The following is a 15,611-nucleotide window of genomic DNA, read 5'->3' as shown; positions in this document are numbered from 1 at the left end:
GTAGAAAGCCGATCTATTTCGGCATACAAACGGGTCACCCATCACTCGACGGCGGACAGAAGGCAGAAGGGGGTTCGGGTCGCCCGTCATCCCAATACAACCAGCGTTCGCGATGTCGAGATCTTTTGCTGATCTAAGCTTGATGGGCATTGTTTTCAGTGGTATCTAGTCCCGCTCCCGTTGCATAAGCCATACCACAGAGATCTAGTGTTTCACCTGAAGGAGTGTGAGTACATGTAAAGTCAGAAGCACGTTTGGACTCCGAATCCTTACTTGTACGCTGAACGAGATCGGCTACTTCCCGAATTGCTTGGTCCCAAAAAAATTACATAAGCCTAATCCAAGGCGTCATTGTGGGCAGATGCATTCGTCGTTGAGTCCGTTGGCTGAGTAGACGTGGGCAATCTGCCTCGAATGTTGATGTCTACAAATCATCCATGGATATGAGGTGCGAGAAGAGACAAAAACGAACCTGCTCATTATATTGTCTTTGTAAATCTCGTTTCTCCCGCACAAGCTCCCTGACTTGCGCCCGCAACTTTTCAGAAACTTAGATACGAACTGCCATCTCAGCCTCTTCCATCCGCGCCTGATCACCGTACAGATCATTCAAGTGAGATTCTGCCGCATTCAGGGCAGACATGACATGGTCATTCTCAGGTGTCAGACCGGCAATTGTTTGCTGCTTATTTTGGACTTGGACGAGCAACTGATGTGGCGGTCAGTGAAGCACACGCTCTCTCGGGATTAAGAGCGCACCTGTTCCTTCTTTTAGATCCCGTGCTTCAGGACAACATTCAGCGACTCACGAGACTCTGGACCCATTGCTAGTGCTGCTTTCACAGAAGAGCGGCGTGATACCGTTGGGCCCTGTGAATTTGGGGCGCGGACAGAAACCAGAGCTGGACAGGGTGTAGAAAGGCTCTTCGCGGGGGGAGGCGACATGGAAGAAACGAGAACGGACTTCCTCGGGGCAGAAGTCTGCATGGTAAGTACTAGACGGTGAGTAGGCGCTTCTTGCCGGAGCGACGTGAAAAATTTGCAGAAAAGAAAAGACCGGGTTAAGGGCAATATCATCCAAGGGAAGTTCAATAGTTGGACGAAAGATGCTAAAGCCCGTAGCGCAGCCACCGCTGGCGCCTTCACCGTAGCTCATAGGGTTTGGAGTTTGTAAGGGTGGGTGTCAAATAGAGGAGGGAGGCAGGGCTGAAGATGGGTTGAAGAGAAGTCGGAGGCAGATGCAGCGTCGTTGTTAGTAGCAGAGGCTGGGTCAGCTCTCCGGCACCAGCGACCCTCTCTGAATTCGGCGCTAGGACAGAGGTCTGGTTTTGTTGGGGTAGAGCATTCAGGTTCAAGTGATAAGAAAGAGAAAAGAAAAAGTCCAGGAAGTTTAATATCCAACCGGAGTTCGGGGCCATCATGTGCAGGCGAGAGCCTCCGCGAGACAAGGTGCATGACTCCAAAGGAGGTCAGGGAATGGAGGCAAGACGTGCGCGGCATTGAATTTCACTTGAAGTCTTTTTTTTCACGGTTCGCGCAGTCCAGTTACTGAGGGAACATGGGCTCATCCAAAGGACCCACCGGACTACGCAAGACCACGCCGTTTCGAGTGCGCTCAGCACGATGATGGATCGTACGAGATTAGAGATGTTGTGCTTGCTTACAGGGTCGAGGTACCTGCCTCGTTGATGGAGAACCCTAAATTCGAGTTAGCTCAATGATACGAAAAGAAGCTGGCGTTGACTCACGAGTCGCTATGCGATGAGCTGGCTGAACGCGCAGTAGAGGTTGACGTTCTTCGGCTCCTTGATCATGGAGAACTGACGCCAGAAGAACCCCAGCTTGAGGAAACAGCGATAAACATATACGCGCCTGCGCCGGATGCCAGGTTCCCGTACAATGAATCTCACCTGTTGATAGTTGAGCTTAACAGTCAGCAGATCCCAGCTGGCGCTTACCCTGCCATACAAGTTACAATGAAGCGCCGCAGTCGCCAAGGACTTCAAACAGCAGATACCCAAACCCGTAGTGGTGGTAGTCCACATCAATGGTAAACCGGTCAGGGCATTACTGGACTTCGGTTCCCTGTCAGATTTTATGTCAGTAGCGCTGGCCGAACAACTTAAGTTACCTTTATTTGAGCCTCTAGCCAAATCATCCAACTGGTCGTCCAAGGCTCTTGCTCAAAGGTAAATCATGGCATAAGGGCGCGATTGGAGTATTAATCCATCAAGGCAGAGAGATACTTTAACATGAACAATCTGCAGAATTACGATTTAGTATCGGGGACGCCATTCATGTTCCAACATAAAATATTGATGGGACTCAACCCACCTTGTGTTGTGGTAGGAAGTGCCGAGCCTTGGCCAATGAAGGGCGACGAAGTCACCACACTAGAATCCAGAGCGTCGGAAGTTTACCATGAGAATCTGGATAAGGCGTAGAATAAGACGCAGCTACAACCTCTATCAGAAGCAACTCCATCACGGCGTGCTATGAGATGCTGGTGATATACATTTGCGCCAGTGACTCGGGCGGCCATGGTCCATTGTGGGTAGAGAATATCAGAGGCGCTCCGGTAGGGCACCAAAAATCCCAGACACAGCCAATACTTACTAGGAACCACGGGAACTTGCAGAAGAAGTTGTAGCTTTCTGGGCAGGCACTGAGCATTATCTCATCGTGGTTGTGACAGGTCAGTCATGACTCACGTGACCGTGACGGACTTCACTGGCTCTCAAGCGTTCATAACTTCATCGTCGCGACGACGCGAATGCACTCGTTCGCTGGGCTACTAGTATTGCTCTCTGAACCCGTTTGTTGAGACACCTCGATGGTCATCTGGGCTCGCTTCATCAACGCTTCAGACAATTTAACAATGCAGTGAAAACAACCCCGACGTCATCTCATTTAAATTCTCCCCTGCAGATCAACTTAGTACGGTTCTACGCCGCAAGCGAGCTACAGCTTACTTCTCATTAAACCGTCACACGAGCGTACTTAGTGACTTCACCAAAGTCCTGGAATTGACTGGTGGAGAATTCGACTGTGCCGTTATGATGATGGCGAAGATCTATACCAAGGAAGGAGACTGGGCTCGTGCCAAGAAGTTACTTACAACATGATACAATAGGTAAGTTGCCGCCAATCAAGCTGCAAACGACATACAACGTATACGTTCAATTCGCGACATCTCCTTGTTATGAGGTGACTGTAATACTAGTAAGCCGACGCTAATAGTCAATACGCGAGACGATTTGAGTTAGAACGCAGATCCCGAACCTGTGAACCGAAGTAAAGAATGAGGATGGTATCGAACTGATCGTGTATTTCGGCCATGTTTTGTGATTGAGGACTCTCAAGGCAGACTTGACGGAGAGTGGCACGATCTCTGTCGAGGAAGACCGTCTTCAAGAAGCCATAGGCACCCGTGGGAAACTTCGCGTTTCTGGCAAACGCCCTGTTCTGAACTTCTGAGCTTGCGCTTTTGTACGACACCATATTGTAACGCCGCTTGATCACGCGGCAAGTCCCCAACGTTGCAACTCCCATCTTACCAAGAAAATATTTATCGATGCATCACTGCAAGATATCAAGTCACGACGGAGAAGCCGCGTGTTTTTCTCCATGCCCTTGTCATAAATATCCTGACCATCCCGTGCAAGTCGTGAACCATACATATCCCTTTATTTATGAGATGCACTACATATTTCGTGAGCCAGGAGTCTGTCATTTGACCCTAGAAGCTGATTTATCTGATGTGAACGGTACCCACTTGTCTCCCAGTTGATCAAGGAGAACAATCCAGAATTTGGTGAGCTATCATACCAACCCTGTGTTCTCGCGCTGAAGCCTTCAAATAGATAATATGTATCTCGACTTCAATGGAATCATTCACAACTGTGATTGATTATTTGAGATGCAGCGTAGACTGGCGTGTTCAACTTTCGTTTTGAGCTCGCATCCAAATGATGAAGATGCGCACTTTAGGATGTCCGAAAAGCAAATATTTATTGCAGTAGACGGCGTGGCACCCCGGGCAAAGATGAATCAGTAACGAAGTCGACGGTTTCGCGCTGCCAAGGAAGCAAAGGAAATCAGAGAGAAGGCTGAGTCGAAAGGAGAAGAACTACCAGATGAGAAGGCCTTTGATAGTAATTACATTACGCCAGGTGCGTTCTGCGTCGTTTCATATGGCATCATATCATTTATTCCGTCTTAGGCGCTCCTTTCACGGTCAGGCTATCCGCGCAGCCATGATACTTTGTCAACAAGAAGATTACCGAAGATACTAATTGGCGTGGCGTGCAAGCTGTATTATCCGGTCATGAAGCACCGGGTGAAGGTGAACACAAGATCATGGAATACATTCGACCACCGAGAGCCTGATTATAACCCGAACGTGCGGCATTGTTTGTACGGTCCTGATGCCGATCTCATCATGCTTAGCCCTCTGAGTCATGATCCACACTTCTGTCTCTTGCGAGAGCAAGTAAAGTTCGGGCCTGCCGCGAAGAGGAAGGGTAACGTCAGGTATTTCGTAGTTTTTGTGCTAGGCAGATTAACTGAACGCCGGCGCAAGTCTGGAGAACCTCGACTTCTACCTTCTACATCTCTCGCTAATGCGTGAATACTTGGACCTCGAGTTTCGTGATATAGAAGACGTTCTTGCATTTGATTAAAGCCTAGAGCGAGTCATCGATGACTTCATTCTCCTGGCCGTCTTCGTCGGAAACGATTTTCTACCTAATCTTCCAGATTTACACATCCACGAGAACGGACCGGAACGCCTGTTTGATGCGTACAAGAAAGTTTTCCCGTCGCTGGGTAAGTCCTGAACTTTCATTCTTTCGCACATTGGCTTAGCGACTGTTTCAGATAAAACGAGGGTGGGGTCATTAATACCAAGCGACTGCAGGTCGTCCTGAACGAAACTACTATATGGGAGCGAGAGATCTTTGAGAAAGAATACGCGGACTCGAATTGGTTCAAGGGAAAGCGGAGCAAACGCGTCCAAGAAATGAAACTTGTGCGCAAGCGTGTCAAGCTTGGTACAGTTCTCCGCTCTTCCTGTCGACAACCAACAATTAATCCGTGTTAGTTCTTACACGCTTTCAACGAGACATTTTCGATCAAGTACAGCAGTTTGTCTTGCAAAATCGTCAGAGTACCGAACTGCAGCACTGGGTAACTTCAGTTCTTCTTCTAATACAGCGTCTCACTAGCTGGTAGAACAACATCGCCGGGAATGCAAACTTTTCAACTGTATCTTCTCAACGTCAAACATGCGACGACTCCACGTATACGGTACCCTCGCGTCCAAACTTCCCGCCTGTATGTACCATGATCTTGCACTCACGCATAATTCCATTGACCTTCCGTGCAAATAGATCGTTGTCCTCCCATGGCTACCCTCGCTGCGCCGGATGTCGAATTGTTGGGGCCATCAAGTAGGTCGCAACGTTTCCGTGAGTTAAAAACATTGATCTTTATCGTTGCAGCGTCATGGGTTAGAGCTTAGGTTTGAGACCGCCCAAAGTCGACATGATCATCCTTTGAACAGATCCACTCGTTCTGATGCGACCGACCCCATATATCCGAAGGCGATGTTATACGACGTTGTCGGCAACCACTGACAGAACTAAGCATTCAAGACTGCGAGATTGTCGAGGCTCCACTAGACTTGACGCTTGGCGATTGGGACTGGTTGACAGGTATGTCGCTTGAGGCTATATTCTACACAGCCGCGCCGAACTCGGAACAGTTTGGTCGACAGCTCATCGACAACATGAAGTAAGTCATTGATCGTCCTCCAGTATGTAAACGCACGGACTGATCTGCGTCTAGAATCGTTGATCACGTTCAAATCAGTGACGCTCTCCACAACGTCTGCAAAATGCGTGGTCATCACAACGATTTACAAACCCCGCTAATCAGCGTCGTTCAGACTTGCTTCTGGAATCACCAGTTCTAGACGCCTACTCAGGAGCATAAATTTGTATTTTATTCACGGGCTTGAAACTGAATCGTTGCTACAGATTCAACAAACTAATGACTTGGACTTAGCGCCTCGTAGGTTCATTGTACGTCGAGATTACTTCCGTCCTGGAGAAAGAGCTTTTTCTTTCGCTCTTCTCAGATGCGAAACGCTAGTTCAGCACATACATTGACTTTGGAACGGGTTTGAACAGCGAGGTCGCGTTGGATCTAACCATTAACGTTTTTCCAGGAGACCATTTCAATACCTTCAGTTGGTGAGTCCTTTGGGCTCTTACCTCGCATGATTTTCAAGTTCCCGCAGGCTCACTTCGCATGGGGCAAATGGCTTGCGACTCAAATATTGTACTCCGGAGCAAGACTAATGGAAGCCGATTTTGGGGCTCTGACAGAGTTGGGATCCGTAGATTCTGCAGTAACGTCGCGGAAGATGCTATCCAAATGCCCCCATATTTTCGACCGCGAATGCGTCGAACGGTATCTAAACGCAGCCGGAGACATCATGGTCAGTTTTTCCTTTTATTAGAGTATTCTTCGGTTCTAAATTTATTCTAGCCCGACGGTCTATCCCGTTCGCCACCTTGCCCTTGTCATCGACCTCGACTCAGGCTCCGGCGCCCTGAAACTTGAAGTAGACGTTCTTTCTACTCGATGAGACTACTCAATCTTGTGTGGCAGTCTTCCTCCAAAACCGAGGCGCTTGTTCTAGTCTTCACTTCCGAGATCCCTCTAGATCCTGTTACTCAACCAACTGGAGGCGAGGCGAACACAATTTCCGAGAGCTCCAGTCAGCAAACCTTACCCATTGGAAGCTGATTTCCAGCATTGGACGTATCGCTGAAGGCGCCTTAGGGCCGATCTCATCAGCGAGCGGTAGTGAAGTTCTCAATCTCTACTTTGGCTGATCCACAATGAGTTTTTATCCGCCTTTATGAGTCGTTACTAATCTGCCCTAGCACAATCTAACCATACTCCAAACGCCATCTATAACAACGAGAAAAATTAAATCACCTCTTCTTAAAGCGGAGTCAGTTGGGAAGCCGATTACGCGGGCGATCCGGTAATGGATTCCATAGCGTTGCGTGAGTGGTCTGAGGTCGTTGAACTTTCGAGATCATTGCAGGATTTAGAAGCCTCAGTTAGTAAGTCCACTACCGAAGTTCCTCCCGCGTACCAGGATGACGAGATCCCGATAGTTATCACTGCTCTCCTGAGAGCAAATTCATGACCTATTTGCATCCATCGCTCAGAACTTTGAAGATCCTGCTCCGATAACTCGATTTCTCGCCGCTGATTTGGAGGACCGGGCCTATTCCATAACGATCTCAGCGCGCAATTGCAAGGAGCCCTATATCCAGATGTCATCGGGAGCATCAGTTTCAAGCGCCCTAGCGCGACCACCACGACACATCGCAATGTTCGTGGGCTTCTCAAGGACGTTAATCGAACCCCTACGCGAGCTCTTCAAAGGTCTGGCCAAGGGAATCCTGTATTGCCTATTGGTAGCGGATGCGACTTGAAGATGTCATAACCTCAGATGTGGGTGTAGAAAGCCATGGAGACGAAATATCGTCACCCTCCAGTAGATAACGTCTGTCCGCAAGTCGCTTGTGCGAGATTTGCAGGGGAGATGGCTGCGATGATGTTTCGGGAAGGGCTCGAGTCACCTCGCGGCACGATCAACCTTACTTTCGATCTCGATCATACTCTCTATCTCCAAATTGCTCGGTGGGCTAAGCGCAAGTCGTCACAAACGTACGCGTCATTCTTTTTGCCTTTAACCCCATATTTAGCGATTCGCAGAGATTTGGAACGAAGCCTTTTCGTCGTTCGCTTGCTATCATCTCCCCCTCCGTTTGAGAAACTAACGATGAATTCGCAATGCTCGTGGCCTACATCTGCGGACCTTTCATTACGGACAAAGCACTGCCCGCTTTCGTGAGCGTTACTGCATATACTTGCAAAACGCCCTGAAGTCGAAATAACCGTTTGGCAGGTTACTTCGGACCATTGCGTTGATATCTCCGCATTTATCAAAAGCGGACAAAATGCCTTTTCGGTGGTCCAACAGAGCGATATGTCAGACTACATGGATAGGCTAGCCCGTCAGGCTATCAGAAGCTTTGTCCAGTGAGTCGTATTTTTTGCTCGTGTTTTTGATTTTGTGCGTTGACTAGTTGGGGTAGGCCGGCGTGGATATCCGGTCGTTGCGCAGATACCCACCGCTCTCCTTCTACGCGCATCTCAACGTCCTTGGTAGATCTCTTTCCCAAATCGTGCACTCCGTTAACACCGGTCGAAGTTCGACCCACTGATCGCTATTCTCGAGGATCGGATCGATGAGAAGCAATATTGGATCGAAACACCGTGTGCACTGTGCCGTGATGATAGTAGCATTGGCAAGCGACTTTCCAATCAGGGAATATCGAGCCGATCCATGGCGTCGTGCAGTCAAGGCCACAAATAATACGTGCGTGCGAAATCCGTATTTGCCGCTCTCAGAAAGTGCACAAGAGGTGGGTGGAGTCTCTTCCACTTTGCGATTCCCTCGTCGCTTCTCAGGCCTGAAAAGGCGCGCTGACCGGGCGCGGTTTGCTTTCTATAGACCTGACCGTGGTCTTGCGAGCCCCGTAGTTGCGACGGAGGGATTCATATTCTCTTCATTAATTTTTCGATTCATTCGTCGCTTCTCAGGCCTGAAAAGGCGCGCTGACCGGGCGCGGTTTGCTTTCTATAGACCTGACCGTGGTCTTGCGAGCCCCGTAGTTGCGACGGAGGGATCCATATCCTCTTCGTCAGTTTTTTTTATCGTTCTAAGGCAATTGGGGTCTCTACCCAATCGAGATAGCACGTCGCGCGTCTCGCGTGGGCATCGTTGATATTTGACGTTTGTGGGCGCGTTCGTCGTGTTGTGAGACGGCGCTATTATATTCTTAAAAGGTCGCTCACTTTTATTTGATTCCATAACGAATGAACGCGTGGGGCGTGCTGATGCGGCCGCTCTTTAATATCGATTAGCGCTCAGTACTATGGCGTACCCATCGCGGAGTATCTCCTCGTCGCCTGGATCTCTAACAGAACTGTATTTGCCCTCAGTGAAAAAAGGCTTGGTCAGAAACATTGCTCGATTTATTGAAGTCCGACACATCAATACTTTCGAAAGCCACTGCATTCCCGGCATTAACTTTGCGTTTCATCCAAACTGTTCGTCGTGGACGGTGAATCGAAGGCAGTTTCCTTTGCGACTCGCATACGCAACGACATTTAATGGTTGTCAAGGCTTGACGCTGGCACGAACCACGCTCGACCTTTGAACGGATCCCTTGGCTCACGGTCAGTTGTACGCGCCACTATCGAGGGCAAGAACGCGAAGAGACCCGATGTGTCTATTCGCAGAGGCGAACGAAGGACAAGACGGCTAATATTGTATTTCCTGAGTTGCTACTGTAAAGTATTGTGGTATACCACCGACGGAAGGAGAGTCTTGCTACTGTAAACGCCATGTATTGTTATGGAGCCGACCGAAGCCTGAGCACGTAATGCAGTTGGTACTAGGTTGAATAGAAATGAAAGAAAGAGGTGGCCCTCCCGAGATCCGTTGCTTGACGGGCGAAAGCTACGTCATGGCGAATCGTACATTGGCGCAGCTCAGGCTAGCAGGACTCATGCTCAAGAACTGGACGCCTATATGAGAGGCAAGGAGCCCTATATCCAGATGTTATCGGGAGCATCAGTTTCAAGGGCCCTAGCGCGACCGCAACGACACATCACAATGTTGGTGGGCTTCTCAAGGACGTTAATCGAACGCCTACGCGGAAATTCCTCCTGCAATGCAGTGAGCATGACAAATAAACGCAACGCAGTAATTACTTCACCATTGTCCAATTTGGTCGGCATTGGCATATATTCAGCACAGATCGATCAATGAACTGCTTTCCTGGCGGGGAATGCGTCACCTCTGGATGGAACTGAATGCCATGAAGCGACTTCGAGTTATGTGCGATGGCAGCATAAGGAGCGGCGTTCGTCCGTCCGATGACATGGAAGTCGGGAGGCATAACGGACAGTTGATCGCCGTGTGACATCCAGACCTTATCAAAAGTCAACTTGGCTTTCGATAGACGAAACGAAGACACGCACCTGCATCTGATCGCCGAGTCCTTCAAACAGGGCGTCAACAGAGCTTACCGATTCACTAGACCTGCTGATCTGAACTTCTGCAAGTCCGTATTCGCGATGATCGCATTTTGCTACCCGTCCCTTGTGATTCCAGCAGATCTCCTGTATCTCGCGTGAGTTAGCGTCCAAGAAGATGCTCGAGAAAACTAGACCTGGAAGGCATAGCGCATGCCAAGGATAGGGACGCCCAGAGCGTAGATACCAGGGTACACGTGCGGTGCATCGTCGTCGTGCGCAGAGTATGGATATCCGGAGAGGATGATCCCTAGAATTTTGCGTCAGAAACGCTGCATCACATGAGTGAACCTGTGGGCTTGAATTTGAGATCTGCCAGCTTTGACGTACAATGAATGAGCTCTGCGTATACGTTCAATTCGCGACATCTCCTTGTTATGGGGTGACTGTACTAAGCCGATGCTCATAGTCAATACACGAGACGATTTGAGTTAGAACGCAGATCCCGAACCTGTGAACCGAAGAGGATGGTATGGTACGGACTGATCGTGTATTTCGGCCATGTTTTATGATTGAGGACTCTCAACGTGGACTTGACGGAGAGTGGCACGATTTCTGTCGAGGAAGACCGTCGAGATCTTTTGCTGATATAAGTTGAAACTTCAAGCTTAGACTTCATGACAAATAAATTTACGATAAGTGGACGAGCTACCCATCCTCCAAGATCAAGTGATACCGCAGGGTGGTGTTGACGAGCAATAGATAGTAGACGAGACGCTAGCGTCATAATAGCCTATGTGGATAACGTCAGCATTCCTGCATATACCATAACAGCTGAGCCCTCACCTTGATGTCATGTTGCCAAGCGCGCTCTTCAGCAAAACTGTCAAAAAGATAGAATTCCCTGGAGGATCGGTGGATAACGCAGAGTACCCAATGACCAACAGGAGCTGGCCGATGAATGGGCAATATCCAGACCTCCTTCTCCCAATAACGTGTCCACGAAGTTTGACGCCAGAGGATCTCATCAGGTGCGTTGTATCTAATACGTGGAAGGTCGTGAGTAGAGAAAATGGCAGCGCGCTGTGCTACAGGGGTGGACATGTAGGCGTCATGCAACAAGATTGCACAGCCGTTGAGACGCACGTCATTGAGGCGTGCAGTAGGGGAACCGAGGAAGGAGATATCCCTTGGATCAAATATTTGTCGCGGGAAGTCATGTCTAGAGGGCCATATCCTAGCTGCACCTGGCCCTTGCGCAGTGAAGCTCGGATCCTTGTAGGGCACAGGCGCTTCATCAACTTGGAGTACCTATCAATGGTTTCAAAAGAGTAAAGAAGATGGTAAATGGTGGCGTACCTCCGGGACTGCCCAACAGATGGTAATGCTGACTTTTCCCACTTCGTCGATATCTTCTGCATCTTCGTGAGCAATGGCGTCTTCTTCGAGGAAGTCAGCAAATGCAATTTGATGTGCGTCGACATCTGATGGCCCTGCTTCGAAGTCTGGGATGTCGATATCTTCTGCATCTTCGTGAGCAATGGCGTCTTCTTCGAGGAAGTCAGCAAATGCAATCTTCGTGAGCAATGGCGTCTTCTTCGAGGAAGTCAGCAAATGCAATCTTCGTGAGCAATGGCGTCTTCTTCGAGGAAGTCAGCAAATGCAATTTGATGTGCGTCGACATCTGATGGCCCTGCTTCGAAGTCTGGGATGTCGATATCTTCTGCATCTTCGTGAGCAATGGCGTCTTCTTCGAGGAAGTCAGCAAATGCAATCTTCGTGAGCAATGGCGTCTTCTTCGAGGAAGTCAGCAAATGCAATTTGATGTGCGTCGACATCTGATGGCCCTGCTTCGAAGTCTGGGATGTCGTCGTCTTGGTGATCAATTTCCAGCGATAGAATATCATTAATCAAACCGAGGTTAGCTTCGCCGGTTGCACCTCGTGTAAGTGACTTCGCGAGATCTGAAACTTCTTTGGCGCAGCTGGAAAAGCGAGCCGTAGAAGCAAATGGATTTACCCAGCGTGATTGAAGCTGAAGAAAGTGGTCTCGGCGGGTTTGCAGCAAGAATATCAATATTTGATCTGTTGAAAGCGTCAGAAAATGGTGGAATAAAGCGCCGGTGTCACTTACTTGCATCAGAAGAAAGTGCAAGCTCTAAAGCAGAGAGCTCATCTCCAAAATAACGGCCCAGGTTGTCAGCTTCAATACTGAGACGCTGCTGTTCCTCTTGACATCGATCGTGTTTGAGGAGGGCGCGGATTCCATCTCTCACATCCGAACCATCCAACCAGCGTGGTATGCCTCCTGCAGAGGGCGTAATCCAGACGTCCTCCATTAGGGTCTAGTCATTGCGCAAATCCGCTAATTTGGTCGGAAGTGCCATTGGAAGTTGTATCCCCCATGAAGGGTCGTAGAGGCTGTCTAGGCGTTCACAATAAGAGTTAAACTTACGAATAGCGGTCATCAGGGCTGGTTGTCTCTTCACTATTGCTTTACGAGTTTGCTGATGAAGCTTGGGGGGAAAGCTATAGAAGCCTGCTCCTGTACGTGTGATCATCAATGGCGTACAAGAGCAGCGAAGTTAGAGTGAATACCAAATATGATGATGTTGTTTGAAGACTGGATGTACGTTCCCCAGGCCATGTTGGTCGGACTCGAAAAGGTAGGGTCATTGTAGGATGAGACAGTGCTATAAGGTGCTGGGGCAGCTGGAGAGGGTTGGTAATATGGCTTGGGCGGCATCAGATGGAATGAACCTGATATGAAGATCAGTCCATACCATTTCAGTCTGGGCAAAGCCAATATAGTGGTTCTGAGCGTTCACCAGGCTATACTGGTACAGCGCAGCGTGTTCAGCTAGTTTAATAAGCACGGTGACAATGTCCCAGTCTGGTGATCACTCACAAGCTATGGTCAAATTGTCAGAGCGAGGTTACGAGAGTCACAAAGGTCACGCACATGTGCCAATAAGCCATACCGGGCCCTGAGACCCGGAAAAAATTCCGCGACCAGTAAAGATCGAGATGTCAGAAGAGCCGGGAGTATCAAGATCGTGGTCGGCAGTCCAGACCCATGTTCCCTACGCGACAATATCAAATTAGGGGTTTTGGGAGCTTCTGATCCACATACTTCAAGGTATGCGCTCGATCCAGAAGTCAAATATATCCCAAGTATTGACAGAGCCTGAGGGACATTGCGAATACTGCATGTTCGTTCCGGCAGCTAACAAGGAAGAATCAGAACGCTTCTCCATCACCAAATCTCGAAAGATTTACCTCCACCCAATCTGTACCATCGTCGTTAGCGCATCCCAAATCCAAGAGAGAATCAAAACCAACCTAATATGGCTGTCCCACATTCCTGCAGCCGCTTGCTGACCAGATGGATCGTGCGCGTTCCACTCGATCATTATGGCACCGGGAGCTATGAGAGATCAGCTTCAGAATAAAATAGACGATTTCCACGCGTACCAGGGCCTGCAGTGGTAAAGACCATATCACTTATCTCTAGGACGCCTTGAGAATTCGCAGCACCTGCTTGAATAACCGCACGAGGGTCCAGTCGATGACTTGCTGACATTAAGCCTCCAAGAGGGTTCCCATGCTGGATGAAAGTCAGCTTAACCTTGATCGAATGTAATAAGAAGAGACTCACGAGATCAGCACCGTGCGGGTCGAGTTCACCTCCGCTCCGTAGTCTTGAGCGTTCGTTTCAATTTTCTAGTCAATGAAACCAGCGATCTAGATGTACTCCGACGTGCGGATTAACTGAACACCCTGAAGGGTACCGTTGAGGATGACACGAGTGCCGTGGCCAGGCTTAGTGCGCCATACAACCTCCTCCTGCTCAGTATCGCCGATAGTGGAGTGGAGGGTGAAAGGCGCTCGCAAGCAGAAATCTGAAAAATAAGAACGAATATTGACATTATGAGCGGTATACCCGTGCGGTGTTTGCGAAGGACGCACCGTCGATGTGGTTCACCATTGAGGTGCGGCACGTGGAATTCTGGTTCTCGGTGGCAGAGTTACAGATGTTGTAACCAACCTGAGGGCTACGATAGCGACAGTGTTGTAGTCGACTTGGTAGGGCTTGGAAAAGTGACTCCTGAGTCCTGTGTGAACATGGTATGCAACGAAAGAGGAATTGAAACTCACGATTCCTGACGGGTAAGCATAGGTCTTGTCGACAAGGGGGTTGGGTCAGGTGGGTCAAGGGCAAATTTTGGCGTGCAGCGATGGCCAAAAGTACGGAAAGAGTGGAATGAGACATGTCTCAAATATTGGTGGCAGTGAGAGAAGAAGGGAGAAAAAGAACGCTCTGGTTATTGGTGAAGCAGAAATAAATGGGAGAACCGCTGAACACGATCACGTGCTGCACGTCAGCGCTGGTACTTCCTAAGAGCAAGTACCTGAATATCCAGCGGATAGCAAAGAACGAACCTCCTTCTTTCGGAACTCATCAATTTTTTCCTGGAGTTGGCGCTTGAGTGAATCGAGGTCGTCTTTCGAGCTCTCCTGAGTAGTCTGCGCGGCTTCAACCTTCTCCTTGAGATCTTCCAGATACTGCGCGACATCAGCCAGCTGATCCTTCAGCTCCTCGAGCTCTTTCTCAACTTCCTCCAGCGCCGCACGGTTGGTCTCAAGGGCGGACGTATACTTCACGATGTTCTTCTCTGCAGTGGCCTTCATGACCTCAGCCTTTGCGACCTCTTCGTTAGCTAGCTGGTGCAGCAAGCGAATACCGTCAACGGTGGACTTCTGCTTCAGCAGTTTGGAGCCACCGATTTCGAGGATCTTCTTTTCGAGAACTTGAATCGCGGCCTCGATAACGCCAGTCTTGGTTCGCAGTTCGTTTGTTGACGATGCGATCTCGGCATCTAGAGTGAGTGTTGATTCGAGCGAGATCCGGGACGCAGTCTTCTCGTCTCAGCTGAGTGTCTCCAGAGCTTGACGCTCAGAAACGGCAAGGACGCTAGCAGATGCTTTTCTGTTTGTGGCGTTAACACTGCAAAGATACGCTGACGTGCAGGACTCACAGTGAGCGATATTCGGCTAGACTGTTGTCGCTGAGGGAAGTATTATGTTGAGATGCACGTCTGTGGGCCTCTGCATACAAAAAGTAGAAGCCAAAGAAGACGATGAGTCTACAGATGGCTTACCTGCTGCTTTGTCTGCTGCGTGCCTAACATTGGCAAGGTCCCGCGTGAGTGGGCAGAGCTTAGCCTGCTGACGTTCAGCATCACCTGTTCCTGCATCTTCTGGGAATTTTGCAGCTCTCGGGATGAATGCTTGATCTGGGCATCCACCTCCACTAGCTCAAGTTCTTGTTACCCGTTAGAGTTGGCTAGGCGTTATATCAGGTGGTGTAGCCTTACCTTTGTTGAGCTCCGCCATATGATCGTTTGGGTCTTCCATACTTCTGCCTCGTGCAACGGCAGGATGTCGTACGACGACATGAATACATCCACGCTCTACTCC

At 49.3% G+C, this 15,611-nt stretch overlaps 5 protein-coding genes across 5 annotated transcripts; 1 reads left to right on the top strand and 4 right to left on the bottom strand.

The window, feature by feature from the left end:
• Positions 1-550: 550 nt before the first annotated feature.
• DFJ58DRAFT_735697 (uncharacterized protein) lies at positions 551-987 on the bottom strand (the record flags this gene model as incomplete). The annotated part of the gene is made up of 3 exons (XM_041386677.1): positions 551-696; positions 760-768; positions 810-987. 3 exons carry the CDS (start codon positions 985-987, stop codon positions 551-553), a joined length of 333 nt encoding a protein of 110 aa, XP_041236348.1.
• A 2,881-nt stretch (positions 988-3,868) lies between these two features.
• On the top strand, positions 3,869-5,191 carry DFJ58DRAFT_719318 (uncharacterized protein; the record flags this gene model as incomplete). Its single annotated transcript, XM_041384602.1, has 9 exons — positions 3,869-3,902; positions 3,978-4,027; positions 4,085-4,172; positions 4,289-4,345; positions 4,383-4,533; positions 4,583-4,664; positions 4,692-4,811; positions 4,889-5,011; positions 5,102-5,191. The coding sequence occupies 9 exons, from the start codon at positions 3,869-3,871 to the stop codon at positions 5,189-5,191; spliced, it is 795 nt and encodes a 264-aa protein (XP_041236347.1).
• A 4,672-nt stretch (positions 5,192-9,863) lies between these two features.
• Positions 9,864-10,445, bottom strand: DFJ58DRAFT_670516 (class I glutamine amidotransferase-like protein; the record flags this gene model as incomplete). The annotated part of the gene is made up of 3 exons (XM_041382870.1): positions 9,864-10,088; positions 10,138-10,278; positions 10,329-10,445. Coding segments are annotated over 3 exons (483 nt in total), but the record flags the coding sequence as incomplete, so codon positions are not given.
• Positions 10,446-12,288: 1,843 nt separating this feature from the next.
• On the bottom strand, positions 12,289-13,629 carry DFJ58DRAFT_719317 (exo-beta-1,3-glucanase; the record flags this gene model as incomplete). The annotated part of the gene is made up of 8 exons (XM_041384601.1): positions 12,289-12,399; positions 12,620-12,675; positions 12,729-12,864; positions 12,914-12,990; positions 13,093-13,213; positions 13,313-13,336; positions 13,469-13,557; positions 13,605-13,629. 8 exons carry the CDS (start codon positions 13,627-13,629, stop codon positions 12,289-12,291), a joined length of 639 nt encoding a protein of 212 aa, XP_041236345.1.
• A 245-nt stretch (positions 13,630-13,874) lies between these two features.
• On the bottom strand, positions 13,875-14,190 carry DFJ58DRAFT_642505 (uncharacterized protein; the record flags this gene model as incomplete). Its single annotated transcript, XM_041381368.1, has 2 exons — positions 13,875-14,032; positions 14,100-14,190. Coding segments are annotated over 2 exons (249 nt in total), but the record flags the coding sequence as incomplete, so codon positions are not given.
• Between the last annotated feature and the right edge of the window lie 1,421 nt (positions 14,191-15,611).

Source organism: Suillus subalutaceus (genome assembly GCF_016647625.1).
Source record: "Suillus subalutaceus strain FC151 chromosome Unknown DFJ58scaffold_226, whole genome shotgun sequence".
NCBI lineage: Eukaryota > Fungi > Basidiomycota > Agaricomycetes > Boletales > Suillaceae > Suillus > Suillus subalutaceus.
Note: the sequence above shows the minus strand (reverse complement) of the source record. Positions and strands in the feature narration are given on the sequence as shown.